The sequence below is a fragment of the Myxocyprinus asiaticus genome, chromosome 46, assembly GCF_019703515.2.
Source record: "Myxocyprinus asiaticus isolate MX2 ecotype Aquarium Trade chromosome 46, UBuf_Myxa_2, whole genome shotgun sequence".
NCBI classification, from domain to species: domain Eukaryota; kingdom Metazoa; phylum Chordata; class Actinopteri; order Cypriniformes; family Catostomidae; genus Myxocyprinus; species Myxocyprinus asiaticus.
Window position 1 is genome coordinate 11,981,171 of NC_059389.1, and position 20,680 is coordinate 12,001,850.

The window sequence follows — 20,680 nt, forward strand, 5'->3', positions numbered from 1 at the left end:
ATCTATCTATCTATCTATCTATCTATCTATCTATCTATCTATCTATCTATCTATCTATCTATCTATCTGTCTATCTATCTATCTATCTATCTATCTATCTGTCTGTCTGTCTGTCTGTCTGTCTGTCATTCTGTCTATCGTTCTATCTATCTATCGTTCTATCGTTCTATATCTATCTACACTCACTGAGAACTTTATTAGAAACACCTGTACACCTGCTTATTAGTGCAATTATCTAATAAGCCAATCGTGTGGCAGCAGTGCAATGCATAAAATAATGCAGACACGGGTCAGGAGCTTCAGTTAATGTTCACATCAACCATCAGAATGGGTAAAAATCTCAGGTATTTCGACCATGGCAAGATTGTTGGTGCCAGATGGGCTGGTTTGAGTATTTCTGTGTCTGCTGATCTCCTGGGATTTTCACGCACAACAGTCTCTAAAGTTTACTCAGAATGGTACCAAAAACTAAAAAACATCCAGTGAGTGGCAGATCTGCAGACGGAAACACTTTTGAGAATGGCCATGATGTTTTGAGCTGGCAGAAAGGCTACGGTAACTCACATAACCACTCTGTACAATTGTAGAGAGCAGAATAGCATCTCAGAATGCACAACATGGTGAACCTTGAGGTGCATGGGCTACAACAGCAGAAGACCAAATCAGCACTTTATTAGGACCATCGTGTTCCCAATCTATCTATCTATCTATATCTCTATCTATCTGTCTGTCTGTCTATCTTTTGTTCTTTCGCCCACATATGCAGCACAGCTCAATTTGTCAAAACATGTGTGCCTACCACTAGGCCACATCCCTGACCACAGCATGCTTTAAATCCTTTGCAGCTGAACCAAACTTGAAGATACATTGTTGTTAGTTCCTCATTGTAAAATCCATCTGGAGAGAGAGTAGGAAAGTCATGCCTCACTTTTGATTAGAGGTATCTTCCACCTCTGAAATCCTCTTGTAACCAAACTTACAACCAAATCAACTCAAATTCTCATAGGTATGTACATAGAACAGACATATTTTGGGTTTCCATTTACAAATGGCTTAAATGTGATTGCTGTAGGCTGAACGCAACGCCCATCACGAGTTTCCTTTGCATTGTGCTTTGTGGTGTGAAAATTTACCCCGACAAGGCTGTTTCTGCCTAGCTTCTGACTAGGTTGTGTGTTCTTTAGTTTTGGTATGCTGTAAAAAGATGAAATCGGGATATGTCCTGTTTTTTGCACAACAAAAACAACCCTCATGTTTTTAAATGAATAGTTTAGGTTGTCGTTGTTGTTGTATAGCACTTTTGGGTTCAGTAGACTCTGGCTTTACAAAAAACAGTTTACAAAAATACATACAATATCAAAACATCTACCCTCACACAGTATCAGAACCTCTAATTGGAAGTATCCAATTAGAATCTGCAATGGAAATTCAATAGCCAACATTTTACGATAAGAAAAGCTGTTCTGTTAAGCTTCTCTCGGGTCTGATGCCTCTTTTCTCTCCTATCTCACATCCTTAAGAACAAGGCTGAAGAAAGTAATATGTTTGAACACTCTGTTTTTACCAAACTCAACTCATGATGAAACGTGACATAAAAGATAATGTACAGCAACTACAGATGCAGTCACATTTTATTTTCTCTCTCTAACTGTCTCTCGCTCTCCCTTTCAGTTTTTTATTTTGTCTCTTTTCATCTTTATCTCTCTTTAACTTTTTGGGGTATTACTATTTTAGTTAATAAATAAATACTTTGAATGATATTTTTGATAAATCTTTCAATTATCATTGCTTGAGATTTAATATTAACAAACAACTACATTTCCTGTAGTTTAATATTTAAAGCATGTCCACATTAATGTGTTTTTGTTGGAGAATGCATTGATTTTGCAACACTTATGCCTCTCATCCACAGTGTTTATCTCCACCAAAAATTTTGAAAACGTTCTCCATAACCACATAGGATAGAAGACGATAACACATACATTTTTGGAAACTGATAACAAACTAAAGAAATCAGTCTGGACTTAACCATTATTTTTTATTCCAATTAAACCTGTTCTGTTGCTCCTAGTCCTGTTCCACATACTGTATTTGTTAATACCATAAACTATAACTGGTTTAGCAAAAGCTCAGACTATTAACAGATCTACAGTATTGCACTATTGGGTCTGGGTGCCCACTCACTTAACAGGGAAGTACAAATCATAGACCCTCTATTTTTTCTTTCATCCTCTACTCCTCCTGCTCCCAAATTACCTACGATTTCATTTGATTGTTTATTTTATTCTAAGGTTGACACAGCTGACTTAATGCCATCCTATCTATTCATAAATCCAACAATCATTTAAACCAACTGAAATTGAGCACCCTGTTTCTTTTTGTTGCTTTTAACATCAACAAAAATTCTGCTCAGATTTCTCCAATTACATCAAGAACTAGAAATGACAGCTTAGGTGAGTCTTATTTCAATTTAGGCCAAGTGGGGGAAGTTATATGCAAATTATATAACTGTGAAATTTCTAGGCTAATGTATCATATTTGTCTTGTTAGATTTTCTTTTTTTTTTTTTTTTCTGTGTCCCTAATTTACTTTTCTTTGTGTGTTTAAAGACAAACAGGCCAGTTACACCCACACATGCAAGCATATCTTCTGTAAGGATTCCTCTCTCCATTTCCCTCCCTACTGGGTCTCCCAAGTGGGAAAAATAACATATTTTAAACTGCAATCATACCTTACACTTACTGATAGTCTAAAACTATTGTTTTGTATATGTTTCTTGATTTCCTGCATGTACTTCTCCTTTAGGGTAAAATGTTGCTAATTTTTTGTTATTTTGGCTTACTGCTTTTGTGATGTTTAATAGATAGCCATGTTGGTTATTTTAGCATGATCTGCCAAACATATTTCTTGAATGCATTCTTAAGTAGTTCAAGCAGAACTTTTCTTTTTTAATTCCTTTATGAAACAAATTCTACTTAAAAAGCACAACATTAACATTATTTTAAAAAGAACAGGCTTGCTGAAGTTTCCCAAGAATCACAAACATTAGTTTTAAGTTTCAATCTAAATGGAAATGTAACACTTCACAAATGCAGACTTGGATAAAGTTGTATGAATTGAATATATTTTCAATTTCAGTAAATTTTTAGAGACATTTTAGTGATATCTGGCTGTGTTTGAGACTTTATATTATTCATTCTGGCCTTCAGAACACATTCGTCTATTTGAATAAACAGTTCATCTGAAATCTTAAGGTTAGGTTAAATATCTAAAGTAAATGTATTAATTACTAAAAAGACAGGATAGGTGCGATATGATTGGTTGAAATTAGACAGTAAGTTGTTTGATCATTGATACCGATTGTGAATTTTCTCATGAAAGAAAACAAGTGACAAAGAAATTCAAAAGCTTAAGTACTGTAAACTATAGTGTAATGGCTGTATGCAAAGGCTTTGGTCCATTAATGTGGATTATGTTAAAAATGTGCCCTTGAATGAAAATCTTGTAATATGTATCAAATATTCAGAGAATTATCAAATGAAATTAAGTTTATTATAGAAATTGTTCTGCGAGACTTCTAGGGAAGACAAATACTTACATTTTGACATAAACAAAACTTAATTATTTCGAAGACACAATCTACCGTTTTTAGCTACCAAACATTTTCTCCTCCGGTTCAGTAGTCACCTTGTTCAACATACACCTTGTTTTGTCTGCAAGCTTTAGAAACAAAACAAATTATGGACTGGCTTCCTTTGAACTCTGTTGCTATTTTTGTCTTGAAATGATACAGAAATAGTTTGTTTCAACAGGTCCACACTTGAAGTTCTTGATATCAGCTGATAATGATAAAATATCGATAAATGGCAAATAAGCTTGCACAAATGTTCTTCTGCTTACCGATGCAAGACCATCTTGGTTTGACAGTCCATCCAGAGTTGTTAATTTTTTTTTTCTTTTCTTTTTTTGTCATAACATACACTTGGCCATTACATGTACAAATACATCAAAATGACTTAGGTTGGAAACTGAAAACAGATATTTTTTTTTTTCCATTTTATGATATAGTACCGGGCACTTTACAGAATTCTGTTCTCTTTTATTCTTCAAGTCTTTGTCCAAAGAATGGTAGAGAAGTGGCACTATCCCAGTACAACAAAGGTCCTTTAGAGTCTCTTCTTTTTCTTCTGAAGTGAAATACTGCTGAACAGCCCTGCCTTGCAGCTGAGAGACGTCAGGAGGTGTAGTAGCTCCTCTCTTTTTTTCTCATGTGTCTTTTTCTCACTGTAGTCTGGGCCAGTACTGGGACATGTCTGCTTCACTGCCTGGCACTTGGACTGGTACAGACACTCCAGGCGAGATTAGACCTGTACCGTGAGAAAAAAAGCAGAAATAAAGAAAACTCATTATATTTCACATATTATGTGGTTGAAAATTCTTCTGGAAAAAAAATTGCCATGACCCAACAGACTTATTATAGCATTTTCTTACTTTAGATTTTTTTTTTTTTTTTTTTTTTTTTTAAGTTGGGTAAACACTTACCTGTTGAGGTTGTGCCTGAGGTGGCCATTGATTGGCTGTTCATATGTGCCTGCATATGTTGTGGTGTGTATGTGTCATAGCTCCGCCCATTCACCGAAGGACTAGTGGGCAACATGCAGGAATAGGATGAGGTCTGGCTGGGCTGTGGGGTAAAAAGGGGATAAGGGCAAACCTGTCAGAAACACTCACATCTCTATCTGCTATTCAAACACAGCCATGCAGACCTGAAAATGCTGTAGTTGTAGTTGCATAAGATTTTACAATGCTAGCAAATATTGAATTACTAATCCTTTCAAACACTGAGGTAGGCACAGCATAGTGTTGAACAATATAGAATAGTGCAAAGCATTAACCTAATACTTTATACAGAATGAAGGGTTTATAAACTGACATTTATAGACTTACTTGCATAGGAAGGTTGTTGGCCATGGTGAAGCTTGGCATTGGTGGCAGGGCACTGTATGTGTTCGTAAGGGCTGTGTCTGGTCTACCCAACATGGACCCTGATGTGAAGGACACTGTTTCAAAGAAAGTGAACAAACAGGAATGTTTAGAAACCACAGTCTAAACTCTAAACACACCTTAGGTTCAATTCAAGTTCATTCACGGTATTAAATGCTTTCAGTAATGTCTTCTTATGGCCTGCCTACATGTGTTAACAATATCCAACACAGGTGTATTTTAGTGTCTTTACTTGGCGTTGTGGGCTGAGGGATTGGCTGATAAACGCTCGTTGTGAAGCTGCTACTGATGGGTATGTGACTCGAAGAGTTACTGGCTTGTCTTCTTTGATTTCTTAACTTTTCCTCCCTCCTCCATTTTGCTCTTCTGTTCGAGAACCACACCTGGAAGGACAAGCTTTGGTTAGTTATCACAGACTTTTTAAAACAACAGGCAACAAAGCAAATGTATCGAGCATGTTTTCTTAGTCTTCACTCACCTGTATTCTTGCTTCAGGCAAATCTATTTTGGCGGCAAGTCTCTCGCGCGCGAACACGTCAGGATAATGCGTTCTCTCGAACTCTGGTCGAAATGTCAAACACATAAACATAATTATTATTATTAATTTATTAATTTATTTGCTTGTTTTCATTACTGGGGGAGGGGGGGTATCTACGCCCCTGACGCTGTATAATTATTTCGATGTTTACCTTTTTCAAGTGCTTCTATTTGTTCTTGTGTGAAAGAAGTGCGGTTCCTTTGCAGTTTTCTTTTAAGCTGAAGTCTCATTTGGGTCTCATCAGAATCCTCCCCATTCGAGCTTATTGAGTTCGTGTTCTCACCACCTCCATCTGATTGCTGGCAGCCATCTGGAAAACAAATACAAAATGTAGGCTTATTCTATAGCCTATATATAAAGTAACACAGGCTTTTCATCCTTTGTTTGGATTCTAGGGTTTAATTAGAGTATTATAGTCTGCTTGTAATATTTATGTGGGAAATGTGTGATATAAAATCACTGGACCGTTTTGTAGGCTCCTGTTACTCTTTGCTATTTGTGGGGAAACATTCGCGCACGCTCGCTTAGATCTTTCAGCCTCAAGTCACAATGGCGGACAAACTTGAGGGCTTTGCAGAAATGCGATAAAATGTCCTAGAAACCTTTCAGGTCCTCTGAAATGTTTAATAAAATAAAATGAAAAAAAAAAAAAAAAAAAACACCCTCTACCCCTTTTCATCCCCGAGTTCTTCCATTAGGCTACGGCCACCATATGGGCGTTTGCAGAGCTATTGAGATGACCACCAATCCTTTAATAGGAGAGGGATGCTTTCACAGCCAAACAAAGCGCGAGAGTAAGGGTAACTTTTAAATACTCGCTGTGAGGAGGGATGGCAAACTTTCGTGGGTTGAATTTTGAGGACACAATTGGACTAGACGACAAAAGGATTCTCTCGAGCAGTCATTGTAGCACGAGGATTCCAGTCAACAGACTTTTCAGCTCGGCGTGTTAACCTTTATGCTCTACTGTCATTAATCACTGTCCTCAGGGCTGGTCCGTTCAACCTCAGTTAGGATTTATACCTTCTTATAGGCAAAAGAAGAAAAACAGCCAGGCCACCGTGAATGAAACATCTAAATACGAATGCTCTTGTTTGTCACAGACAAGGGGAAAGGAGAGCCAATTGTGGGTTGTTGAACACCAGTTTCTAATTAAAACCATTGTGTTGCGGAATTTAGTTCACGTTTCTTAAAGTAAATTAGACTATTTTAGATTTCAAAATTTTCCCGCGGCGGATTACTGTGAGTAAAAATTGCTATAATTCAATAAGGGCTTAATGTCAATGAAAGTTAAAGCATAAGAGCATATGTCATCCTATAACAAACAATATGTAACCTGAATAAAGAGAAGAATTTCCATACTTTGTCGTGGTAGAATGTAGCTAAATTAGACATGTATACGCAATCTACTAATAGGCATGCAACAGGGAATGTTAGCTATACCGTTTAATAAAATGTATTTTACATTTTCAAGTTATTCTTTATCAAGTTCGATGCTTTTCTCATGTTCTGAGAGCGTTTTAAAAAAGTATTTGCAGTGGTTGGTATCCAATACACTTTTCAAAAGCTAATCCGCAAAAGAGAAACGAATGTGTGGCCTGTTCTCAAAAGCCTGACCAACTGTCGCCAGATTTAGGATTTGTTTTCTCTAAGAAAGGCGGTGGGAAATAAAATAATTCCTTATTGGGGCGTTGTCGAAACCAGTGAGGCGGAAGGCAAGCAGAAAGATGGCAAAACAACTGCGGCATCTTTTAGCTGTGGAGGCCTTGATCAAAACATGTGAACACCCTTGGAAAAGCGAAAGTGTCCAAATCCTTTAGACGGCTTTAGCACCCCAAGCCTATGACGGAGGGAGGGGTTCATATGAGTGCTCTGAATGCGATAGTTGTCTCTTTTAGCGTCCTGTCAGTCCAGATGAATCCGCTATTTTATTCAGTGTTGCGTGACATTCATCAGATTGCTACCATATTTGTCTCGCCCACAAACTCATACTAATACCTTTGGAGTGGCCCAATGGACAATCTCTAAATGATAGAGATATAGGCTAACAAAAAGGTTTATATTAAATGAACTACTCATAAAATGCATGATGTCTGTAGAATCAGAATGCAACAGAAAATACACAGTGGCTATTATTAGATAGCCTACATTTGGTATAGCTATTAGCGTCCTTCTTGTTTGGCACACGCACATAGCTAAAGTTGAACTTAGTCATCAAGAAACAGACATTATGTGTTGAAGAATGATGCCAGTGTAGCTGCCAATTTTTTTTAATTTTTTAATTTTTTATTTTTTTATTAATTGAAGATGAATTCCATCAAGATAAACCACTAATAAAAACACATAGGCCTTAATAAGAGTATATAGGCTATTCTGAAAGTTTTATTCTCATATGGTGGGTACGAGGCCACATGAAAATAAACAATATTAAATATGTATTTTATGTAATATGACAACATATGCTATATGGAAAGCATTAAAGATAAATATTATGTAACGTGTTTTAAACATAAAACCCGGAATGTATTCTACTTAGACTACCCTTGCGTAAAACAAATAAAATAAAATAAAAAATAAAAAATCCCCCTAAAAAGAGCGAGTTGTTACCATTGTAGTCAATGACTTAACAGGCAATATTATATAGACAAGAGTTCCTCAGTTAAATCTTTATATATGTCGATCTTTATCTCGTTTCATATTGCCCTTATAAGTGACACGGCTAATTCACAGACGTTGTCAGCGTGTCCAAGGTGTCTCCGGTGAAACATTTCCACAGCTGTCTCCTCAAACAAAACGTTTATTTATGTCGCCTTAATGAGAAACAAAACGTTCACTAATGAGCTATTACATAGCGACAGAGCTGTTTCCATAACATTTTTCCCCATGTGACAGAAACATCCTTTGTACAGGGATACCGCACACTGTTCTTTCTTTCTTTCTTTGTGACCTTCTCACTTTCAGGTAAAATACAGGAAACATTTCAGAAATAGCCTATAAGTGAATTACAACTTTCAAAATCATAATATAATATAGCTAACAAAGGTAAAGTAAGCCTTTCTTGTGTAACACTACCAAGTATGTAATTTAACGAGATGAGTAATTTATTTATTTAAATTGTAGTTTATATATCATCTATTAATACTGAAAAGCTCAACGGGATTTGTAAAACGATAATTAAAAAAATAACAATTACAACAACCATCACAACAATATTAATAACAAGAATAAGAATAATAGTTATTAATTAATAAGAATTATTATTGTTAACTGACTTATATTTTATCGTTGTTAATAATAATAATAATAATAATAATAATAATAATAATAATAATAATAATAATGAATTAGACAGAAATAGCGTATTTACTGGTAAGTATAATAATAATATAGGTATTATTATTGTTAATTGATTTATTTTATATTACAATTTATTGTTGTTAATAATAATAATAATAATAATAATAATAATAATAATAATAATAAATGGGACGGAAATAGCCTATTTATTGATATAACGCGATCAATAATTTCATATGAAAGGTGAAGAATTCAGTGCATTCATAAACTCCCGAAAGCCAAACATCCTCAACACCTCTTTAGGCAAGATCTTCATTTATGGCAAGTAAAATTGCCATACCTTGATTGGGCTGTCCTGGCACCGAGGTTCCGGGGTACCAGCCCGGCCGGGTCCCCCACGTGCCGGTCTGACCGTTCAGCATCCTCAGCTTTTCATACATGCCATCTGCGCCCATCTGTTGCTTTTCGCTAGCCAGGTTGCGCAGTACCCTGTTTATCGATGACACCTGAAAGACAAACCCAAAGATGCGGCACATTAATTAAAGAGCGCATCCTCGATGTGGCATCTTGGCTTTTGGAACGATTGGCCCGATTTCTGCACAGGCCTACATGCCAGAGCATTACATCGCATTCCATTGTCCTCTTTGGGTTAGAGGAGATTACAGCAGTGACCGGGAAAGATCGATTTAGTAGTATATTCTCGTTCACGTTCAAGGCCATAAGTGCATGCATTTAAAAGATCAAATTATTATTCATTAACAACGGTATTAGTAAGGTGACTGTACTTAAGTTATATCGAGTTCAGGGCAACTGCCCTCAGTAAACTTACACTGGGTATATTATCGTTTGTGCAGACCCCCTCTGACAGCAGTCTGTCTCGGATTTCCCACGCGAAGATTGACGGACACTCCCTCTTGTACTGGGCAATTTTGCTGACCACTTCGGGAGTTGCTACTCGTGGTTTACTTCCTCCGATCGCCCTAGGTCTGATGGAGCCTGTTTCATAGTATCTTCCCAAGATTTTACTCACGCATCCGTTGGACACCTAGATGGAAAACAAAAGAAACAATTCACATACATTATTTAAGACTAGTGTTGAATTTTAAGTGTATGCTTCAAGCAATAATAAGCTTACGTTTTCATTGTCCAGCACTTGGACTTTTGCATCTGCATGGGTCTATAACACAAGAAATACCTTTAACACAAAAAATATGTCTGCAGTGGTACGAGAAATTATGCACTTTTTAAAATGCATTAAACCGCTTTTGATTCAATTGACTTTTTTCGGTCGCCAAATTTAAAAATTGCCAAATGGGGGGAAAAAAAAGATGGAATGTGCATCAGGAAATTTTGTTGTTAATCATCGAACCATTCCACAAGACCACTGTTTATACATTCCAAACTGAAATTTGAAATGAATCTCCGTTGCTTGCTGTCATAAATAATTGAAGGGTTAATTTATTTATGTTTTAAATCTAATACGCAGTTCTAAAAAAATAATGGCCCAGTGATGAGGAATTCGAAACAGTAAGCATAAATGTGAGAAAAAACACTACTTTAAATTATCTTTTGAATATGCATTAGACTTTTTAGGCGTTCACTTGAAAACATGCATTCTCATCACCTGCAGAATCCTGGATATGTCGCACGGCCGCGCGCCACTGTGCGCGAGTTCAACTATTTTCTGTCTCGTGGAGTCGGGCAGCGGTCTGCCGTTGACGAATACACCGCCAAGCTGGTTCACTCCACTGTGACCTAAAAAGAAAAGGGTATATCACGATGTAAGTTCCCCAACATATAGCAAACCAGACTCAAAATACAGGCTCAATTTAAACAGATCAGAGCTGTTTTGTAAAGAAGCGTTCATGTTAAAATTATCTAAAAAATGAGTCAAGCATTACAAGAGCATTTTCAACAAAACTCAATGTTCAGCAAAGAGCAGGGTAAACCGCTTTTAAATAAGCATAGCCGGTAATTATTGTTGTTGTTCAGCTGTCATATGTTTGCGACTGTTCTCCAGATGTGCTCATAATATCATAATCTCCTAATACACAATTGTAATATAATTACACACGCACAACATTGATTAAGCGTCAGCGCTCTGGTATGATCTGGAGCAAAACATCTCCAACCCACTGAGCCGAGATTTGCGCATCTCTGCAAATCTTTAAACGGATCAGATGGCGTAATGCTATTTGCGGCATTAGCCTACATTGAACCTTCTTAAACGTTGCGTTGATTTAAACCATAGTCTCACACATTGTCATAAAAATAAATAAAAATAAAAATAAATAAAAAACCTTCAACCAAAGCACAGCATTCCTTATGTAACCAATTGGCTTATGTTACTTTTAACAGCCTATGTCAGTGAAAAAGCCCCAAAAAGCTGACCAAAGGCACCAAACCTGAAGCCAAAACGGAAAAGCAGCCTTCCTGTTGTGGGTTTGCTTTACTTCTCAGCTCCCTTCCCTCCGAAGCTTCCCGTTAAATTGAGTCCAAGAGCACAAGCTCCTTTGCAATAAATAAGCTCCAAATATAGAAGAGGGGGAAAATATGATGAGCCTGCCTGACATTTGTCTTTAAAATAAAGCTAGCTGCACGTCAAGTTTGAGCTTAATTTCTGGAAATAGGCGGAAGTCGCCCTGGATCATGCATGGAAGGCTAATTGAAAAGATCAGTTGGAGCACTCGTGGCAGGCATGTCACTTTATGACATCGCTCTGCTTTTGAAAATCGCATCGTCACGACAAATAGTAGCATGATAAAACGACCCTTTCTGTCTGCATTTGGATATCACTCAGACTAAATTGGACTCTACTCATTTCCCCTTTAAGGGAAGCTTAATTTTAAGGTAGCAAGGGGCTGTGCGCGCGTACGTTCACGGGGGCGCGCCTCGTCCTTAATATATTAAAAGTGTCACTTCTTTTTTCCCAAATGACAAACCTCAATTGCCCATATTTACGCACTGGGAGCAAGTCTGTGGGATGCTGTTTGGTTCTGTAGGTTAATGCATAATAAATGTGCAGAGCGAAATATAAAATCTGAATTAAACGGGTATGAAGTAGGCCTACATGTTAAAAATATAACGCAAACAGTAACATGCATTAGCTGTGGCACGATTTAGTTTATTCTACATGAGACCTAATTATGCTTGAGTTTCTAACTGTACACCAGCTGTAAATCGTAACACATTTATGGAGCATTTATTACGCTTAACAAAAAGAAAAGCACAGAATAAAATATATCTCCATGTCCATTTTGAGTGAGACGTTTAGGCTAATTCTTGTTGTCTCTTTCTCTTCGCTAACAGGCGCACTGAAGATTTATTGGCTTTGAAATCCCATGCCGAATGGGTTTAAAATGCAACCACTTGATTTGAGCGGGCCAACACACAGATTAGGATATAAAATCAAATTTTCGCTTGAAAGGTTAAATCTTAATCGTTCTATAATTCCCCACGGTGAATGGTGTCGGTCTTGCCCAGTAGCAATCATTGCGCTCGCGGTACTCTGTTTCTAATCAATTAATAAGAAGACATATGGTGTCAATTTGGACGCTTCACTCTATATACACCCAAGAGTTATTAGCACAAAGCTTAGATTGCTGCCTTTGACCTTTAAACAAACCAAAGGCCTCACCCAAATGATATCTTCTCAGTAATGCGCACAAGACATCACACAACAACATTTGGCTAACTTGCCATAATTTGGAAAAGGTGAGGGAATGTCAGTGTAATAACACTGATCTTTACGGAAAAAAAATAAAAATAAAAATAAAAAAAAAAAAAGAAAAGAAAAGAAAAAAATAAAAAAAACAGTTCTATAGGGGAAAAAAATGTTTTCGCCGCTCTATAAGAACACCCACTGACGCTGTATTTCATGAGTTTGTCCCATGGGTTATTTATAAAAAATAAAAAAAAAAAATAAAAAAAAATTTGTTTTTTTGTTGTTGTTGTTGTTGTTGTTGTTGTTGTTTAAATGAATGTTAGAATATTGATTTTTTATTATTATTGCTAAATTGTTTCATGTGCTCTACTTCAGCTGACATGCATTCAAATACTTTATTGGCACGGAAATCTCTCAAGTGTTGCATCTTCTTAAAACACCAACAAAATAACTCATTTATGGACGTAGTTCCAAAGGTAGTGACTTATGGGATGCCAGGTGTAAGTAGGAGGACAAAGCACAGAACTGGCACTTTGAATAATAAAAGTAATAAAAATGACATAATGACATTCAACACACCTTCGTTACAGATGTCATACACCTCTTGTCCAGCATTAAGAGAGAAAATATGTCTCATTTATTGTAATCATAACTTCCTCAGTACTTTCCACAGAGGATTTAAACAAATGACTCATGATACTGTATGTTTTACTATTGGCCTTCACACATTTCAAAGACACAGACACATCACATCCAGCAAATGTAATTTATTCATGCTCTACAACATTCAATGTTGCATCAAAGTTCGGTCTATTATTTCACTCTCACTGTGTTTCATATACATGATAGGCGTTTCATCAGAATCATGCAATGTCAATTTCTCCTCTGCTAATGGACTAGGTGGATTGGCCGCCAATGCTAACATTAATTCAGCAATTATTTAAAAGCAAGTCAAGCAGAAACATCCTCTCTCTCTCTAACACCCCCTAACACATACACACACAATTATGCAAAGAGCATATGGGTTAGACACTCTAAGTAGGTTGTGTGTGTGTGTTCAGGCTTCCATGTGACTTTTGCAAATCAGGGAATCTCTTATTGGGAATGTCATTTTTACTCTCTCAAATGTAACATTAACAATTTAAATAAAAGCCTGCAATACTATAAAACTGTAGTTATAGTTAAAGTCAGGCTGAGCAATTGGTTCAATAGTTTACTATGCAGAGCTCAGCTTCTTTGAGGGAGCTGTAGGAATGACAGACAACATTTTTTTGCTAACATGCACACGCCCAACACTCCCTGACGTTTACTGTAAACTCTATTCACTAATATACCAAAACAAATGCCCTTCTGGCTAGCCGCCCCTCCTTTTTTTTTTTTTTTTTTTTTTTTTTTTTTTTTGCACATTGTCACATACAACTTATGGTCTTATTTCAAAAACGCATAGATAAAAAAATCCACTTACTGTTTTGCATCATGGACGCTACGCCAGACTCCCACGAGGCCCGGTTATAGTATTCTATTAGTCATAAAGAAACAATAATAATGATCAGTTTTCACATCATTTAGTCAGGTGTATTACAGTGCAGTGTTTATATTTGTTTATGTATTGCAGTGCAAGAAAGTTACGGACAATATTGTGTGGGCTGAAGCTTCAACAATTTTGCATTCATGCCAAAAGGGGAAAATAAAGTACTGTCTCCACAAATAGACTTATGTCCAGGGTTTAAACTTGCCTGGAAACAGAGTTGACTGTCCGCTTAAAACAATTTATAGACTCTCATCTGCTTCACTCTAATAAAATATCCCTAGGACAAAGCAAAACAATTTATTAGTACACCTTTTCTATCCGTAAATATTACGCTAGAATTACACCTAAATCTACCATTAGTGTTTTATTATTAAGACTGCGATTTATTACGACTTATGCATTAGTTTAAGTTTTGTGAAACAGCTTTTAATTTGCTGTCCGCTTTAATTGATAGGCTTTTATTTTCTCTCCCTGAGTTACATGTTCCTCAATGTTTATTTTTTAAGCTATTTTTCTAACTGAAGGTTTAATCGTCAGTCAGTGAGAAAATCATGCTCCTGTCCTGGTGATCTTAAAATTAATACTACTACTACTACTACTACTACTACTACTAATAATAATAATAATAATAATAAGCTCATAGCAAAATAGCCACTTTTATGCGACCTGTAAATCTGCCTCTGCCTAACCTTCATGATGTTGTGGGCAAGGCCTACTTTTTTCTTCCTCTCCAGATACTCTCCTCTGGTGACACACGCTTTCTACCTCGCCTGGCTGCGCCGGAAAAGTAACACCAGGAGGGGGTGAGGGGGCCCCGACAAAGCCCCGCTGAATTTTAACAATAGATTTCTTTATCTATCTACACCAAAACCCAGAGAGTAAAACCGGGCTCCCTAACTAGCTACACCAAACGTACCAACAACTCTCAGAAAATACAAAGAGCTGAAGGGAGCGGGGCCCCCTCCTCCTCCTACACCCGGTTCAGCACACCCCCTTCACCCGCAACAGCCAGTGCAGCTCACCATGACCCGGTGCCCGTTACCTCAATGCCTTTTTGTTTGTCTCGTTGCGCGAAATAGAAAAGTAATTTCTTGTTTTAAGTATCTGGAGGTAATTGTGTTACTGGTATGTGTCGGTAAGGGCTGTTACAAATGTACAACAGCGCAGTTGGGCGCTCAATTGGAAAAAGACAATTTCAATAAAGAACCCATTCAATACATTTACCGAAAAGGAGGTCACTGAAGAAATACTCCCTGCTTTGATTTTTTTTTTTTTTTGTTTGTTTTTTTTTTTTTTTTTTTTTTAATGTAGATGAATTGTGCGTGGTTTACAGTGGACAGCAACAAATAAATAGAGGCAATACACCAATCGCCAAGCAGCGTGGAGGTGCTAAATTTGTCACTGTAATGTTCTAACAAGATATTTAAGGGAAATTAATATTTTACTTTACATTTTATATTATTATTATACTTTTTTTTTATTTATTTTTTTTTTTTTTAACTTAGCTTCTTTTTTTAAGAACTACATTACACATTAACTCAAATCTCTCCAGAAATTACAATAAACTTATTATTTTAGGAAATTATAATTAGGAAATTATTTTATTGCTGTTAAAATATATATTTTTTACACATCGTTTCAAACTTAAAAATGCACTTATATTATATATATATATATTTTTTTATTTTTTATTTTTTGATAGCAAGGCATTTAAAATTTCACATAATATTTCTTACCCAAAGGGCTGAGCTATTCAAGGTCTTTGCCTGTACTCATCTTTTAGTTAATGATCAGTTTTAATAGTGCTGTCTGTAATTGATAGGGCCTAATCTGCATTTTGTTCGTTCTAATGTGCAAAATTAAGGCTCTTAATTAAGCACACTTATTCAAGTCTTTGATATTCTACTTAATGTACATTCATGAGAAAATACACATTTTTGATATATAAATGTAGAATGAAAAACAAAATACTGCCACCTTTTAAAAAAATCAAATGCCATAGATGCAGGAGCATTTAATTATATATTATTTTATGCCATATGTGACGGATATAGTGTCTTATTTATTTTAACTTTTTAAATCAACCCATAAAAAATAGTTTCAGTACAGTGATAGTGTCACTAATATTTGTATAGGTTTACAAACTACACTACGTTTTTTTAACAAACTACACAACAACAAATAATAACTCCGTTTGTTAAGACATTAATGTAATTCAATTCCGTTTTTAATAGTTAATCTTGGTCAAAGACGGCAGCATTTAATTAACTGAAAAGCAAAACCCCATCAAGTTCACGGTATAATTTGGTAGTTGCGCCCGGCTGAATGTGACTGTGTGATTCAACCTGACACTCCACCTCATCGGGTCATTGCGTTCCCATGTACAGGACTGATCGCGGTCTTGGCCTACTGTGACATTTTGCTTTTCTCTGTCATAAATAAGAACTTTGCTTGACACAAAACACAATATTGACTAAAAAAGGTAAAGATCGTGAAATCCATAATAGTATCACACCATATGAGGATATACAGCTTTACGTTTTCTATGTTTTTGCAACATGCTTGTCACTGAAAGTTTTGGTGAACAGTTTCATTTTTAAGGACACAACTTAAATGGGTAATTATTTAGAAAATCACTAGTGTTCTCCTAATATTTAAAGCTGGCATATACAGCAAGATTCATTTGACTTGTTAGCGGTGCTTATGTATGCAAGTAGCTCGAAGGAGAAGAGTGTCTTACCTTTTTGAGGCATAGTTCCTACAGCTTTCGAATCCTCCTTGATACACTTCTTTTACAATAAAGAGAAGATACTGAAGCTCTTGAAATCGTCCTCAAACAGTTTGCCTTTTATAGTTTCCAACTGATCTCGGGTGGGGAAAAAATAATTCCCTGCGAAGGAAACAGAGATTGACAATAAAATGGGATGTCAAGACTGAGCGAGACTGAAAAATGTGCGCTAGTGGGAGTGAGTGAGAGAGTGTGAGCGCTCGAGCGAGCGAGAGAGAGAGGGCGCGCACCTATGCTGATTGGTGATAGCACTCGTGTATTAATGTATGTGTTCCTGGTCTGTGCGTCGCCTCCTCTCCTCTTCAGTGGCCCATTAGCTGAGCCTGACCTCTGTCATCATCTCCCAGCAAAACACTTCCTCCTGCCCCGGTGACAGAGCGGGAAACAGGGCTGAGTAAAAACTAGTTTTTCAGCCCCACTTCATCACTTCTCATAAGCAAATGATGCGATCTGTGCCCACATTAAGTTTTCCATTGAAATGCATTTGGGCTATTGAACGCTGGGAGACTTCCTTTCACTAGCAGACACTGCAGTGGGAATGTGGACATGCTTTAACCAACGTAACCTGAAGTTACACATGGACATGCTGCGCAGAGATGGACGTCTACCCTCAAATGCTTACTTGTGCAAAGTGGACAAATCTTCTGCCAGCCATTAGTTTAAATTTAAGTAGCCGCGTCTTGAATATTTCCCTTAAATGTTTATTTACTGCTTTAATATTGTGTCCATGTGTGCTAATCCTGAGTAGCTTACCCTTCCTACTTATTGTGTCCATTGAAACGGGCGAAAACTTTCTCCACGTGTCATTGTTGACTTTGTGTCTGAGAATGTCGTCAGCCTTAACGGCGCGCGTTGAATGATCAGTTGAGACCCCATACCATTTACATTAATAGCGTGATTTGTTTTGGTTTTTCAGAGGGAGAAAAAGAAACTCCGTGTCGTGGGTTGGCAAGGAGGAGATGAAAATATCATTACGTCCATGGCCGGACACTTAAACTACATTTGCTGATTGCTTGGACATTAGCACACACCTCGGTAAACCCCAAAGCAACCCCTCCGCGCCTGTGTTTGAGGTTACATGCACTGCACTCTCAGCTCGCCACTCTCAGCTTGGGGTGTTCCACCCGTTCACTGGAGTGGAATAGATTCCGGGTTGGAATACAAGAAATGGAGAGGGGAGGGGGACGTATAGCATGGTGGGACAGCTTTAAAGAGAGACAAAATGTGTTGGGACGCACGGAGCATAAAATTAAGCTGTGGTTGCATACACTTGACTTCGCTTTGACATGTGAAAAGTGCTAAAAGTCGGAGCTCATCAATAAACTATCGCGAAAGTGAATAAGGCCTCTGACAACCATTGCATTCCCCACTATAGCACAATGAGGAAACAAACGACACTGCCAAAGAGTCTGCATCGCAATGAAAGGCCGCTTGAATGGGAGTCGGATAATGAGCTGGCGCGACCGTCATGCACTGTCATCCCGGGTCCTGCGGTGCGACCCCGCCACGCCGTTTGATATTTTCGAATAATTTCCCTCTCCCTGCGAAGTTTTTGCTGGTTTCTCCAATGGTGAAGATTTACAGCTCAGAGTGCAACACGTCGTGCAACTGCACTGAAATCCGCACAGCCTTTTCTTTACTAATCTATTATGTCCACCCGAAATTATTTGAATCAAACAAATGGATGGTTTTACTTATTTAAAAATCCATGCATCCATGCCTATTGATATACTTGATAAAGAAAACAATCGCTAAGAACATTCACGATATTGGTTTGTTATACGCTTCTAAAGACTTGTGTCCATATTGAATCGCTCAGTCTTTAAAGATACCACCTGATCAAAAGGATGGTCGACATCAAATATTTGTCTAGTTTGAGACTTTTCACATGCATGGATGGACTCTTGTAGTCCTCCCATCAATTAGCACAGTTCGGATTAACAGCGGTGGTGTTTGGTCATGAAAAAGACCCTAATCTCGTCGCTATTTCCCTCAGGCAAAATAGACTGACGGTGCCTCTCCGCTCTCTAAAAAGTTTTTAACAGGGGGAAAAAAAAAACTAATAATAAGGGGAGGGAAAAGGACTGAATGCAGCTGACGTCAGATAGAGCAAGAGAGACGGGGAGAGAACAAGAGATCGACTGCCTCTTATTAGGGCAATGTGGGAAACGATTTTATAGCTATGGCCAGTGCAAGCGCGACATGCAGTCACCATGTTTTTGGGCAGGGGGCTTACCAAATTTTTTTTTTTTTTTTTTTTTTTTTGGTGTGGTTGCCCAAAGCGACACAGACCACCGTACTGACGAAGGGCCCTTCCATGTAACTCTAGGCGCCATGATCAAACTGAAGCAAGTTATACATTCTTCCATTTCATTAGGTTATTATAGACAGCATGTGGGTGGATCATTTTAATTGTTATTTCCGTCCTTGCTGAAGCAGGTTATTTGAGCGGAGAGAATTGGAGAGTTGTTTTCGCAGCCTAATGTTTTTAGATGTTATTGAGTGTGTTTTTCTGGCTGCATGAGTGATCTGTAAGATAATTTATTATTCCTATAAACTGACGTATTTCAGTTGTGACAGAGTTTATGGACCATGTAATCTGCATTCAGGGCAAAATGTATGCATTGCAGGTCAAATATAAACCTTAATATTAAAATTAATTTCTGACGACTTTTCCATCAGCAAGTTAGTAAACAGTGCAGTTTACATTGAAGCCATTTTACAAATAGGCCTACTTCTTCTCCAGAAGCAAACAGTTATAGGCTACAAATTATAACAATACTGGTTTATGGAAAATTAATTAAAGTGTGTTTAAAATACTTCTTAACAGCAAACCCGAAATTAATTGTTTTTATTATATGTAGCCATCCTTCATTTATTTTTAACATTATTATTAGTAGTAGTTGTAGGCTAATATTTATTATATATTTTATTTTATTGTTTATAATTAAGCATGATTATAAGAATGAAAGGTATTGCAAAGTATGTGAAATACATTTTCTACTTTATTATCTTGTTTATTAAACGCGTGTGTGTTTAGCTCTAGAAAGTAGCAATGATTACGCTCTATTGTTTTTTTTTTTCTTTTCTTTATTTTTTTTTTTATTTTTTATTTTTTTTTAAATCAATCAGCTGTGTTTACTGTCATCTGACAGACAGCATGGGATATTTCTCAATCACTTCTCATGAGGAAGCGTCTCATGTTTAAAAATGTTATTCCGAGTTTAGTGCCGGCACAATACTTTATAAGTCAATAAAATTAGATTGTTACATAAAGCAAAATTAACTGGCATACTCAACAAACATTTGTTGAGTACTGAAGGGAAATATGAATTGTCCAGCGTTTTAAAAAATGTGCTAAATGCGAGTCATATTTAAGGTGGTGTGCGAGATTAATAGAGCCAGGCTGTTAAAATGATGCCAGCGCAGTAGCGTGATGTCATTACATTTGTGAATGCACGTTTGCAATAAAGTAGACTTGTAGAACCTTGTGAACTTACCTCAAGATACACTATAGCCAGTTCCGCTGGCAGGTTATGAGAGGCACGTTTCCAAAATAGTTTGGATACAAGAGTAATTAAGTCTAGAGAGAGCCCCTACGGATCCGTTTCACAGAACTAGTCCCAAAGTAAATAATATCCAGTCCAACAAGCCGAAAATGGTTTTAAAACCCTCTTTGTGGCGTTGATGAAAACACTAGCCTATTTAACAGATGAAAACAGGTCCAACTCGGGACTCTCCTTCGTATTTTCTTCTCACGGTAAACACAAACGTCGCACGTAATGTCTGTTGTCCAGTTGGGTGCAAAATAACTCTTACGTTAAACGTGGTTGGGAATAAAAAAGACGTCCTGGTCTC

The 20,680-nt window shown here is 37.1% G+C and overlaps 1 protein-coding gene across 7 annotated transcripts; it reads right to left on the reverse strand.

The window, feature by feature from the left end:
- Positions 1-3,530: 3,530 nt before the first annotated feature.
- On the reverse strand, positions 3,531-20,627 carry LOC127435630 (paired box protein Pax-6-like). 7 transcript variants are annotated; one of them, XM_051689232.1, is made up of 15 exons: positions 20,323-20,627; positions 16,775-16,924; positions 14,240-14,311; positions 13,969-14,022; positions 13,083-13,106; positions 10,464-10,594; positions 9,975-10,016; positions 9,669-9,884; positions 9,180-9,345; positions 5,694-5,852; positions 5,483-5,565; positions 5,237-5,387; positions 4,948-5,060; positions 4,543-4,684; positions 3,531-4,367 (listed from the first exon to the last, which is right to left on the reverse strand). In XM_051689232.1, the coding sequence occupies exons 4-15, from the start codon at positions 13,979-13,981 to the stop codon at positions 4,282-4,284; spliced, it is 1,326 nt and encodes a 441-aa protein (XP_051545192.1). In that variant the 5' UTR covers positions 13,982-14,022; positions 14,240-14,311; positions 16,775-16,924; positions 20,323-20,627; the 3' UTR covers positions 3,531-4,281. The 7 variants fall into 7 exon arrangements, with proteins under 7 accessions (XP_051545192.1, XP_051545188.1, XP_051545194.1 ...); XM_051689228.1 differs by lacking the exon at positions 14,240-14,311; XM_051689234.1 differs by lacking the exon at positions 13,083-13,106.
- Between the last annotated feature and the right edge of the window lie 53 nt (positions 20,628-20,680).

Excerpts from the sequence above, each read along its gene's own strand:
- LOC127435630 (XM_051689228.1), bottom strand. Across the intron at positions 9,885-9,974 it reads AAGTGCTGGACAATGAAAAC|GTGTCCAACGGATGCGTGAG; the intron begins GTAAGCTTATTA and ends TTTTCCATCTAG. Across the intron at positions 9,346-9,668 it reads CAAACGATAATATACCCAGT|GTGTCATCGATAAACAGGGT; the intron begins GTAAGTTTACTG and ends TTTGTCTTTCAG.